Genomic DNA, 12,496 nt, shown 5'->3' with positions numbered 1-12,496 from the left:
CATGTGCCACATTCTCCTCTAAAAAAAGAGACACGGCAAAGCTGTGTCCCTGTACCCTGCCCTGGATTTGTTGTGCACATGGACATAGAAGGTGGAATGACTCCCTCACCCTTTCCCTTTCCTCTCCTGACCCACGTGAAATGGTGACTCATGGTTAAAGGAGCAATTAGCCGCCCGTGACTCTGCTGTCAGCTTTTTGGGGGGAGGCCCTCCTTCCCCAGGCCAGGAGATTTAGAGACCGGGGCCAGGCCGGGTCTGAAGGAAGAAGAGGGAGGCCTAGCCCGGTTCCAGTTCATGTTTAGCTGTGGGACAAATGCAGCTCATTTTGAGCCACAGGAAGTTCTTCCTTCACCGGGTGGTAAAAGCTCGTGGTTCTGCAGCCCCGTCCTCCTTCAGGGAGGATTCTGAAGATCTCACGCTCTCACTTCACCTCTGCGAAGTCCCCCAGCATTGAACCTCCAGGGACTGGAGGAGGGACGCCAAGGAGCCTCTAGTAATCTGCCTTTGCCACCTGAGCAGTTGGTGTGGAGAGGGTTTCCCAGCCACCCCCTTTCTTGGGGCTGCAGTGTCACCATTGTAGGTGTCAGTGGCATGTCACCACTGTGAGCAGTGAGCTTGTGGGGTGACATGCAGAACCTGTGTGTACAGCTCCCAGCAGACGTGCACAGCGGTGCTGTGCTGAGCCTGGTCTGTGCTCCCTTGGACAAGCATGCAGAAGCCCGCAAGCCATCTTCCCTCTCCCCCCGTCATCGCCCACCCCCCTGCATCCCCAGGGTGGTGCAAGGGAGGGGGACACAGCGGTTTTTAGCTTGCCTCTCACAACTGTACCTAGTCCCCAGCCTGGTTTCTATCGGCCTCCAGCCAGGAAAACAGAATCAGTCTGTGTATTTAAAACAGGGGTTTGGGGACTTCCCTGGTGGTGCAGTGGTTAAGAATCTGCCTGCCAATGCAGGGGACACGGGTTCGAGCCCTGGTCCAGGAAGATGCCACGTGCCGCGGAGCAGCCAAGCCCGTGCGCCACAACTACTGAGCTTGTGTGCCACAACTACTGAAGCCCACGTGCCTAGAGCCCGTGCTCCGCAACGAGAGAGGCCACCGCAATGAGAAGCCCGCGCACCACAGCGAAGAGTAGCCCCCTCTTGCCGCAACTAGAGAAAGCCCGCGGGCAGCAACAAAGACCCAACACAGCCAAAAATAAATAAATAAATAAAATAAAATTTTTAAAAAACCCAGAGGGGTTTTAATCCAGTGAATCGTTTAATACAGAAACAAGAAAAGCTGAGATGCCAGACAGGGGCGTGAGGGGCAACCCGGAGATGGGGAACCACAGCTGGTAGGACAGAGGGGAGAGGCCATGTTACTGGATCTCAGGGGTCACGGCCACTTGTGGGGGCCTGGGACCACAGAGAGCCAATGTGGTGGGAGCTGGAGCCATGAAGAGGCATGGTCCGTGCCAGAAACAGGTCCCTGCCTGGTCCCCCCAGGCAGAGAGGGAACAGAAATAGCCTGGCTTCTCCCTTCCTCGTGCCCTCCAGATTTCTGCAGCTGCCTCTTGTTAGCTAAACCCAGCTGGAAGCCAGCTGACCTGGGAGCTGGGGACAGGCAACCTGTGGTCAGCCCCCCACCACTCAGAGCAGAGCAGGGGAGGGTGGGGGGCACAGGTCAGAGGGCAAACAGACCCAGGATGTGCATGGCCTTGGTCCTCTCTGTGTCATGTCCGAGCCTGGTGTTTATGTCCCATGCTGTCCTAAGACCCTGGTGAGGGTAGATGTGTTTTGTAGATTCTCTTTCGTTCTGCCTAGGCAGGAAAGTGCTTTGGGGAGGCAGGGGGGACTTTATTCTTAACACTTGTCCCAGTTTTCCTTTGGGAGGGTTTAGCCATTTAGCAGCGCCACCTCACCATTCCCCTCAGGAAAGCTGCGTCCCAGTTTTCTGCCCACCCCTCCCCATTCCTCTTCCCCCAATCTCTGGTTTTTCCTGCCACAGAACACCAGCCCAGACCATGCATCAGTGGTCATGAGTACTTACCCAGGATAGTTCACTCAGAGCGTGATATTACAGTGTGGACCGTCTGTCTGTAAGTAGATGCCATCTACTAATCAATTTGTATCCTGTTTCCAATAAATTTCTGGAAATTCTATCTGGTTTTATGCTGCCCTTTGCTGGGACAGTGGCTCAGCTATAAGGCTGGGTGCAGGGGCAGGCCCCCAGCCCTCAGCATCAGTTGCTTCCTCCCCTGTGTAGCTCTGAGGCCAGGCAGGTTAGTCTGATGTCCCCCCAGCCACACGGAGACGCTCAGAGGCCTTTCCCCAGGGTCTGCACTTTCTTCTGCTGTCTCATAAACCACATCCTGAGGACATGGAGGTTTCATGTGGCCAGGCTGCCCCAGTAGGTGGCTTTTGACTGTGTCCCCAAGGCCTGGAGGTATGAGAAGCAACAGGCAGACCTTGCCCCATCTATCACTCTTGCGCTGCTGTGTCTAGAGCCAGGTGGAGGGCGTGTGCCAGGCCGCCCCTGTGGTGAGCTGCGGGAGTGTGCTGGGCTCCCATCTGGGGCTTTGACAGTAAGGCTCCCATGTCAGTGAGGTGGACACAGGAGCTGCATGTTACGCAGATGAAGCCCAGCACCCTCTTCTGCATCCCACCCTCCTCAGCTCTGAAAGTCAGAAACGAACATGTCTGAGTTGACTTAAAAGGTATCAGGAGGCTGATCCAAATGCCCAACGTTCTCCACTGTTTCCCAGGCCCTGAAACTCACTTGGTAGAAATTATTCTCTGTTGAGTATTTTGTTGGTTCAAACCTGTTTGACTGCAGTGTAGACTGTGCCTCAGTTGCTGTGCTAGGGCCATCCTAGGCTCCCTTGGGACCCCTCCAGCCTTTGTGAGGTATGCCTGTTTGCAACCCTTGTTTGCTGGGATTTGTGAGAGATGTTTTAAAAAAAACCGATACACCAAGTTTCTTTCAAGAGCTTCACTAGAGAAGCAAGACATGCACACACGAGTTTACTGGACAGTAGAAAAGGTTGTAGGTAAGGCAAGGCTGTGCTGGTACTTGTAGGAGTCCCAGGAGAGAGGGCTCAGCAAGGCTGGACTAGTGGTCAGGGAAGGTTTTGTGGACGCAGAGGGACCCTCAAGGCAGAACACAGCAGCTCCGTCTGTGAAATCCCTAACGTCGTGGTTCTTGGTGTCTTTTTATTAAGACTTTTTTGTCTTCCCTGGTGGTCCAGTAGTAAGAATCCACCTTACAAGGCAGGGGACGCAGGTTCAATCCCTGGTCAGGGAGCTAAGATCCCACATGCCACGGGGCAACTAAGCCCACGCGCCACAACTACAGAGCTCGCGTGCCGCAAACTACAGAGCCCACGCGCCCTGGAGCCTGCACGCCACAACTAGAGAGAAGCCCGTGCGCTGCAATGAAGAACCCGTGCGCTGCAATGAAAGATCCTGCATGCCTCAACGAATATCCTGCGTGCCGCAACGAAGACCCGACTCAGGCAAAAATAAATAAAATAAATAAATAAATAATATATAAATAAAAATTTAAAAAAGACTTTTAATCCTGACTCAAATATCTCCCTCTTTCTGGAAGCTCACCTATAGAGTGTCACATGCCCTATCTCTCAAGGTGTACCAGCCTTAAGCTCCATCGTCAGGACTGGGTTTTCATGGTCAGACTTTTTTAAAAAAATATTTATTTTCTTTATTTTTTTGGCTGCTTGGGTCTTCGTTGTGGCGTGCGGGCTTCTCTCTAGTTGTGGCACGTGGGCTCTCTCGTTGAGGCAGCTGAGCTCAGTAGTTGTGGCACACAGGCTTAGTTGCCCTGCGGCATGTGGGATCTTAGTTCCCTGACCAGGGATCGAACCCACGTCCCCTGCCCTGGAAGGCAGATTCTTTACCACTGGACCGCCAGGGAAGTCCGTGGTCAAACTTCTTAAGAGGTTTCTTCCTGATAAGTTTTATCTTCCATTTGTTCTGATCTTGCTCCTGGACTACAGGGAGTTGCTGGAGGAAACCATCCAACTTGCAGGCACTGTTGCTACCCTAGAGCTGTGAGCGCCCACCTCACCAGGCCTCTTGGGCTGCTTGCTGCACAGCCCACTTATATGTTCTTCAGGAGCTTGTTTTCTTATTTCCAGAACCAGCTGTTCCAATCCTTTGTTACTCCTGAAGCTCTCACCTCCTGAGAGCCAAGCCTTCCAAGGATCGCTTCACCTTTCTTCCCCTTGTGCCCCTCGGCCTCTAGAGGACCCTCCTGGTACCCACTTGTTGGATCCATTCCTCTCCCCACCCTCCTTAGGAGCTTGCAGTAGAGTGTCCTGACCCAGGCCAGACTGCCACTTACTACTGGATGACCTTGGGCAAGATATTCAACCTCTCTGTGCCTCAGTTTTTTCATTTGTAAGATGGGAATCATAGTATCTACCTTACAGGACTAAATAAGTTAGTGTGTGTAAAGTGCTTAGCATGGGGCCTGGGACAGAGTGTTTATTATTGCTCTGTCATCAGTCTCTCCCCTCTCTCCTCATCTTCACCCTCTCTCCCTTCTCCTCATACTGCTACACTCTCCATCCAGTCAACATCACAGAACAAACCACCACCACATCTGTCTTCTACTCAGCTTCATCTGAAGCTAGCCTTATCTCCCTTTACTAGCAAATCTGTTGAAAGAGGGAAGAGTTGTCTCCATTCCTTCAAATCTCATTAATTCCTCGACCCATTATAGTGGGTTATATGGCTTCCATTCTGCCCCCACCCCAACCTCTCACTGAGATTGCTGTCACAAGGTCACCAGAGACCTCCTAAATGCCAAATCCAGCACGACTTTTGGTCATCTTCTTTGAGCTTTCTTGAGCGCTTGACACGGTTGTCCCCATGTTACTTTTCTTTGTACTCTTCATTACATTGACCCCTTTATTCTCTACCCAGAGCAATGCTAAGTAACATTCAGATATTACTTACAGCCATTTTCCCAGATTTTTTACAGGGATAAATTTCAGATATAGTAGTAGTCACCTGCATACCCCCTTTCCGTGTCCCTCCATTTCAGAAGCACTTTCCTTAATTTGGTGTTTCTCATCCCAATGCATGATTTTATACAATTAATACAAATGTATGAATCCATAACCAATACAGAACATGTTTTGCATATAATTAAATTTTATAGAAACGACAATCTATTACTTCTTGAAAAGCTGGGGGGGTTTTTTTGGTTTTTTTATACATTATTTATTTTTGGCTGCGTTGGGTCTTTGTTGCTGCGCGTGGGTTTTCACTGGTTGAGTCCAGCGGGGGCTGCTCTTTGTTGCGGTGCGTGGGCTTCTCATTGCAGTGGCTTCTCTTGTTGTGGAACACGGGCTCCAGGCACGCGGGCTTCAGTAGTTGCAGCACGCGGGCTCAGTAGTTGTGGCTCGCAGGCTCTAGAGCACAGACTCAGTAGTTGTGGTGCACGGGCTTAGTTGCTCCGTGGCATGTGGGATCTTCCCGGACCAGGGCTCGAACCCGTGTCCCCTGCATTGGCAGGTGGATTCTCAACCACTTCGCCACCAGGGAGGTCCCCGAAAAGCTGTTTTTAATAGCACAGACCATGCAGTGTTAATCCAGGGTGTCGGTCCAGGATGCTTGACCAGACAGTGTCAGACACGTACTTTGGTTCTCACATCAGCTTTCTTCAGCATGCAATTAGGACTTTTGAGAATGCTTTATTCTTGCATGGGGCACTTTGCAGTCTGTCTGGGTGTTTTATGTTTGGCTTTCACCCTCATAAAAGATGGCTCTTTTTAATTTTTTTTTTTTTTTTTTTTTACTTCTTTCATGCTCTTTTTTATTGTTGCATTCCTGGTTTTCTTCCTACTTAAAGGTTTCTTGTGGGCACTTCACTGGGTCTTCTTTTGTGTGTCCCTTACTTGTGGGGATTTTTTTTTTTTTTTTTTTTTTTTAAAGGATTTTCTTATTTATTTATTTATTTATTTATTTTTGGCTGTGTTGGGTCCTCGGTTCGTGCGAGGGCTTTCTCCAGTTGCGGCAAGCGGGGGCCACTCTTCATCGCGGTGCGGGGACCGCTCTTCATCGCGGTGCGCGGGCCTCTCTCCACCGCGGCCCCTCCCGTCGCGGGGCACAGGCTCCAGACGCGCAGGCTCAGCAACTGTGGCTCACGGGCCCAGCCGCTCCGCGGCATGCGGGATCCTCCCAGACCAGGGCTCGAACCCGTGTCCCCCGCACTAGCAGGCAGACTCTCAACCACTGCGCCACCAGGGAAGCCCTTGTGGGGATTTTTTAAAGGATGGTTCTTGGTCCTCTTCATTCTCCCCCAGGTGACCCCATCCATACCCCTAAGGTCAGCTCTCATCAGTAAGAGGGAGATTCTGAAATCCAGTCTCCAGCCCTAAGTGTGATGCTGCACGTGTTTACCTGCAGGTCCTCCAAGCCCCTCCAACTTGTCTTAACTCTGTATCTTTTCCTATGAACCTGTTCTACCACCTGTTTCTTTAATGCGTCAGTGTCCACCCATCATCCACAAAGTTGCCTCTGTCCTTGACGTGGGCTGTGCCTCTCTGTACCTTTGCAGACTGCCGCTGCCCTTGCTTGGAATACAGACCGTTTCCTACTCAGGTCCTACTCAGGTCATCTCCCACACCCCTCACCAGTCTGTCCACACTGTTACCAGAGTAACTGATCAAAATGCAAGACAGATCATCCTCGGCTTCTTAAAAACCTCACACACACACTCCCTTTCCTGCCTTACTGGGTTGTCTGCAGGACCCTCCCAAGCTCCTGAGATTGCAGGGCCCAGCCTGTCTTTCCTGCCTGTCTCCTAACTCTGTCCCTAGGCCTCCTCCTCCCTTGCCTCAGTGATCTCCTCACCCTTCCCTGCACACCGAGTCTTCTCACAGCTCTGTGCCCTTGTTCATGCCTTTCCCTATGCCAGGGATGCCGTTCCCTTTGCTACATTCCTCATCCTCCAAGACTCAGCTCACATGCATCGCCCCCTGTCACCCCCCACTCCAACCCCTGTGCTCTTGTGCTGTCATCGGTGCGTTGCTACCTCGCAATCCCACTGGCTTGGGTTGCATTTGATCCGTTTGCAGGTCTGTCTCTCCCAGGCTTGGCCTGACGGGGCTCAAGGTCAGAGACCTATCGTCTGACTTTGTGGCTTAGGGTCTGGGCCGTGGTGTGTGCCCAGCAAATGCTGGATGATTGGTGGCTTCAGGCCTGTCAGCCCAGCCATGCCTGCCTACCCCCTGCACACGAGTCCCCGGGGTAAAGTCATGGAAGCCGTTTTTTCACCCCTCAAGGGGACAGCGGGTTGCATTAGGAAGGGGAGAGAGGTGCTGCCCAACACGTTCACCGAATAGTGCAGCCCATCCCAGGGACCAAAATGCTATGTAGAAGCCAAATGCAGGAAATAGGGTCTCTGCTCAGCCTTGTACCACCTCCCACTCACCTTGTACCACCACAACCAGTACTCTCCCACCAGTAGAAAACGCTGCACTTCAACACAGTTTGCCCTCTCCCCTTCCCTTCCCCCATCCTTTCTCACCCCTTGTCCCCTCCCCCCTCCCCGTAATAACTACCTTCCTCACTCAGTGCTCTGGCATATCAGTTATTTCCATCTCTAACCCCTGGAGTTGAGCAAGGGCCAGGGTTACTGTTCCCATTTCACACATGGAGAACAAGTCCAGGGAGGGGTACAGTGGGTTGGGACCAAGGTTAGGACCAGGGGGTCCTTCCATGCAAGGAGAGTGTGGAGGCAGCCTGAAGCCCTGCTTCTCTCCCATGAGGGGACACCCAGACCCCCTTTAGAGAGTGCCTTGTCAGTGGGGAGAGCAGTCCTCAACTTCAAGCTGAGGGGCAAGAAGGATCCCGGGGAAGGTTAGGAGTGTGGGCCCAAACCCTGTGGTTTACCTGGGACTACCTGGGACTATCTCGAGGAGAGACAGCAGTGCACGTAGGCCACGGGGACCATCTGGTCATTTCCCTTACATCAGGTCAGGAGAGTGAGCCCGGCTCCTGAGAGGGCGGGGGGTGGCGCTGTTGAGGGGAAGGGCCCAGGGAAGGGAGGACCAAGGAAATGGCACGTGGAGCCCCATTTGCCCCTAGAGCTGCTCTGAAGCCAGGCAGGTACAAACGGGGGGAGAGATGGTATCAGAGGGAAGGTGCCTGGTGTTCATTCAGCACACACGTTAGCGCCCCTCGAGGGGGCTGCGCCACGAGAAAGTGCCCCTCCCCCCGCCTCCAGGAGCGCTTGGACCTCTCGTAAGAATGTCTGACTTAGAAACGACAGATCTCAGGTGGGGCTGGCGCAGGCTTGGCCCGCTCCTCTCTGTGGCAGCAGAGGGTGGCGAGGCGGGAGTTCCTAGGAGTGGCTCTACCAGCGAGAAAAAGGCAGCAGCAGAGTGGAGGACTGGAGCAGGGGGCCATGTGGGGCAGAGACACCCGGGGAGCCCCCTTGGAGGGGCCTGGGCGGCACACCCATTTCCATCACTTGGTTTGGGTTCTCAGTATTTCTGTGGGTTTCTGACGGCGGCTGGTGAGTTTTCAGACAAGGGAAGATGGCTGGAGACACACCAGGTTTTAATACCCATCCAACGTGTCCCCCAGGCCACCTCCCTCTGCCTGACACGTTCCGTCTCCCACCTCAGCATCCACACGGCATCCACCTGCCTCCCTCCTGGGACGTGGGTGACCCTCCTGGGCCTTGGCCACCACTCCTGAGGACTTCTAACAGAGGGAGGGCATCCCTGTCCACAATATCAGAGGGTTGGACTAAGAGGATTAAAACAGTTGGGGAGAGGGGCTTTGGCCCCCATCGTCAGACCCTGTATCTGAGGCCTAGAGGCCTGTGGCTGGGGTGATGAGTAGGGAACCAGTCCCAGGCCCTTCTGTCCCCTGCAGCGGGGAGGACGTATGTCTACTGGGGGCAGATGTTCATTCTCCTGAGACGGCTAGGGCTGGGGACACATGGCGTTCAGGAGGTGCATATTTGGGGCTTTAGTGGCTTCTGTGTAGCCCTTCGGAAGCCTTGAAGGCCACGCACCCCCAATGACTTCAGCTGTGGACAACAGGGCCAACCAATCCCCCCGCCAAAGAAACCCCTGATTCATGCCCAGCGCACGCCTTGTGCCTGGGGGCCCCAGGTCAACAGACGTGTTAGCCCAGGTGGTCTCAGACACTGACACAGGCGTATTGAACAGAACAGAAGGGGGAGAGATGGGCAAGATGGCTTTGGGCCTGGGGGAGGGCGGTGAGCTTGCTCTGGTGACCTGGAGACCCCTGCCCCCATCCAGCATCCTGTCCTGGTGGGGTAGCAGCGACCACAGGTTCCAGGGCCACAGAAGGGTACTTGGGGCTGAGGAAAGCCAGGGGAGGGGGTCCAAGCCGAGCCGGGAGCTTGAACTGGATGGAGGTGGTAACTTCCCAGGCTGAAGATCCTCACGTTCCCGCAGGAGAGCAAGTCGGGGGCCTCCCAGGGATCCAGGTGGGCAGCCCATCCCGTGAGCCTGAGGACCTCTCCCAGGGAAGCGTTCTGACTTTAAGGGCACACCGGGGCTCCAGGATCAATGTGGAAGGACAGCTTCCCCACTCTGTCCCCAGAGTGTCCTTTATCTTGGGGAACTCACTTTGAACCCTCCTGATGCCAGAGCCAGATAGACCCAAAGATAACTTATTGGTTTTCCTTAGAACAGCTGAGGCAACCTTGCATTTTCAAAAGGAAGTTTATTAGTATTGAAAAAGACAAACTGGAGATCACAGAAAATGCAGCTGTCTAATTTCTAAAGCAAGACTTCTGCTCTCACAGTCCTCCAGCTCTGGCCCGGGCCAGGGCAGCTGCGTGGCCCTCTGCCTGAGCTGGAGTCCCGGAGCCCCTGCCTGTCTCCACCTGCCATCATGCTCTGTGCTTTGGGGACATCATCTGGGACACACGACTCCAAGCCAAGACCCTTTTCTCTCCCTGCCACCCACCTGGCTCCTGCAGATGTCCCTTGTCCAGTTGGTTGAGGGACCCTGTGCTGGCAACAGTCCAGGGAGTGACCCTGTCCCTCCAGCCCAGAGCCTGGCAGTCCTCCCTCCTGTGGTGCCGCAGCAGGGCCCCCGTCCTGGGAGGGCCTTCCTGGTCAGCCCTCCCCCGAGACCTCCTGCGACACCTCTGCCTACAGCTTCCCTGCGGCTGCCACCTTCCCAGAGGGCACCCGGCGCCAGGCAGAGGGCTGGTAGGTGCTCTCGTCGCTGGCGGAGGCCTGCCAGCCCTGGGTGAGGCCCAGCAGGGCCCGGCCCTGGCAGAGGAAGTTGGGGTTGAGCCTGGGGTCCAGGGCACTGTTGAGGTAGGTGAAGGCCAGGGAGCCATGGAAGAGCTGCGAGCAGATGTCCAGGGTGCGGCAGGCATGCAGGCGGAAGGCCACGATGGAAGCTTTGCCGAAGATGATACTGGGCAAGAAGCAGACCGCGTAGATGGCCACGACCGCGGCCAGCATGCACACGGCCCTCCGCGGGCCCGCCTGCACACGGCCCTCCGCGGGCCCGCCTGCACGTCCAGGCCTCGGCGGCGGATGGTGAGCATGACCTTCACGATGGCAAAGAGGATGAGCACCGGCGGCAGGAAGGATTCCAACACGAACAGGGCCTGGTGCCGGCGGAGCGAGGCCGAGGGGCTCGTGCCCAGCTGGTAACAGAGGCAGGAGTGGCTGGAATTGGTGGTCGGGAGCAGGTGCCCGTCGAGGAGCAGGATGCCCCCCCCGAGTCCCCCGGCCGCCTGGGCGGCTGCCCACACGGAGGCCCTGCTCAGCACGTGGTGAGGCCGCACCACCTTCAGGCCGCGAGGGAGACCATGCTGGCTGAGCGGCTGGTGGCGATCACGAAGGGGCTGACTTTGCAGGCAGTGGCCCCGAAGCGCCAGGGCTCGTGGAGGAAGTAGCAGTCCACACAAAGAGGCTGGCTGATGATCAGGAGAAAGTCGGCCACCACCAGGCTGACCAGGAACACAGTGTTGGACGTCCAGGGCCGCGCGTGGAAGCAGCAGATGAAGAAGACCAGGCTGTTCCCCACCAGGCCCAGGACAAATTCCACGCTCAGGACTGGTGCCAGGAGGGCAGACACCACGGGGAGGAGGCCAGGTGGCCGGGAGCCGAGGCCTCTCCAGGTGACCCCAAGGCAGTGGTGAAGGCAGAGGGAGAGGAGGAGGAGGGAGAGGGAGGGAGGAAGGGAGGGAGTGAGGAGGCAGAGAGAGAAGGAAGGGGAGAGGGAGAGCTCAGGTTATGAAATGCCATGGGCTGCTTGGGCCGTGGATCTGAGAGAAGTTTCTACGGTCGTCCTACCCCTGCACGAGTGTTCAAGGATGAGTGCTCGCTGTCAGCTGGCCACCACGATGACTCAGGATCCTGGGGTTTTCATCAGCATCCTCGCAGCCAATGAGAAACCCTGTGTTCCTATTTGCAGGCAAAGGGGAACCCTGCAGCCTGCCCTCCCTCCCTCCCCGCCTCCCCCGGGTACAGAGTGGCCTGCCTGTGAGGTCTCTACGCTGGGCCTCGGGTTGGAATCTGCATTGCCCCTGTCAGAGGAGGATGCAGGGCTCATCAGGGTGAGTGGAGGCCCAGAGAAACCCTGAAGTGGGAGGAAGGCCCAGCTGGGGTGAGGTTGGGCCGACTGTTCACAGCCCTGAGTGGTCAGACATTGGCTTGCCTGAAGGCAGGAGCTTGTCCTGGCAACTCAGAGCCCTCGGGTTCATGCAGACCACCCTGGACCCCTCCCACCCCGTCACAGATACGGACAGGGTGGCCGCCTCCCTGCCCCCGCCAGCTCTGGCAGCAGGGACCGTGGAGCCAGCAAGATGTCGTCCTGGACCGTGGAGCCAACAAGACGTCGTCCTGGACCATGGAGCCAACAAGACGTCGTCCTGGGGGAGGGAGGCGGGAGCCCAGTCAACACCTTGACCGTCGTGCTCACAGCCTGCTGAGAACAGCCCGCTGTACGTCCGCCAGCCCGCTGTCGCTATTCCCAGATTCCTGATGCTTCCAAAGTCTGGGATGGTCCCAAGTCCACATCTGTGAGGAAGTACATCCCACAGGCAGAGGGCTCCCCTGCCGAGTTTCTACTGCCATGGCCTGGGGACATGGGGGCTTCTCCCACAAACAGAACAATCTTGAGAGTCCTCGAGGTTCCCTGCCGCTGTCCACCCCACTTAGCCGGCCATCACCCAGTACTCACTGCAGAGAGGGGAGTGGGAGGCTGCGGCTGGCTTCAGATAAGGTACCGGTCCTGCCCCCCTCTGCGTGGTATTCTCATGAGCCCATGGCGCCAGGCCTGCGGGCAGAGATGAGGGCCCGGGGCTCCTGGTAACCTGGGACAGCACCAGGAGAGGCTGTGGCCCCAGGCTCCAGGATCTGACACGCCCCGCCCCCTCGCCCCCATGCCGAATGGCTGTGCTCAGCAGGGCGCTGCGTGCTGCCAACTCTGAGTCTCTGGGTTTCAGACGCAGTGGCCGTTGGCCCCTCTCCCACAGATCC

General features: G+C 55.9%; 1 protein-coding gene across 1 annotated transcript; it reads right to left on the bottom strand.

The window, feature by feature from the left end:
• Positions 1–10,047: 10,047 nt before the first annotated feature.
• Positions 10,048–11,576, bottom strand: OXER1 (oxoeicosanoid receptor 1). Its single transcript, XM_057558790.1, is given in 4 exon segments — positions 10,048–10,492; positions 10,525–10,808; positions 10,811–11,095; positions 11,098–11,576. Coding segments are annotated over 4 exon segments (1,077 nt in total). The 5' UTR covers positions 11,261–11,576; the 3' UTR covers positions 10,048–10,147.
• Between the last annotated feature and the right edge of the window lie 920 nt (positions 11,577–12,496).

Source organism: Balaenoptera acutorostrata, chromosome 12 (genome assembly GCF_949987535.1).
Source record: "Balaenoptera acutorostrata chromosome 12, mBalAcu1.1, whole genome shotgun sequence".
In the NCBI taxonomy this organism is placed as follows: Eukaryota; Metazoa; Chordata; class Mammalia; order Artiodactyla; family Balaenopteridae; genus Balaenoptera; species Balaenoptera acutorostrata.
The sequence above is the reverse complement of the archived record's forward strand: the minus strand, read 5'-3'. Positions and strand labels throughout refer to the sequence as shown.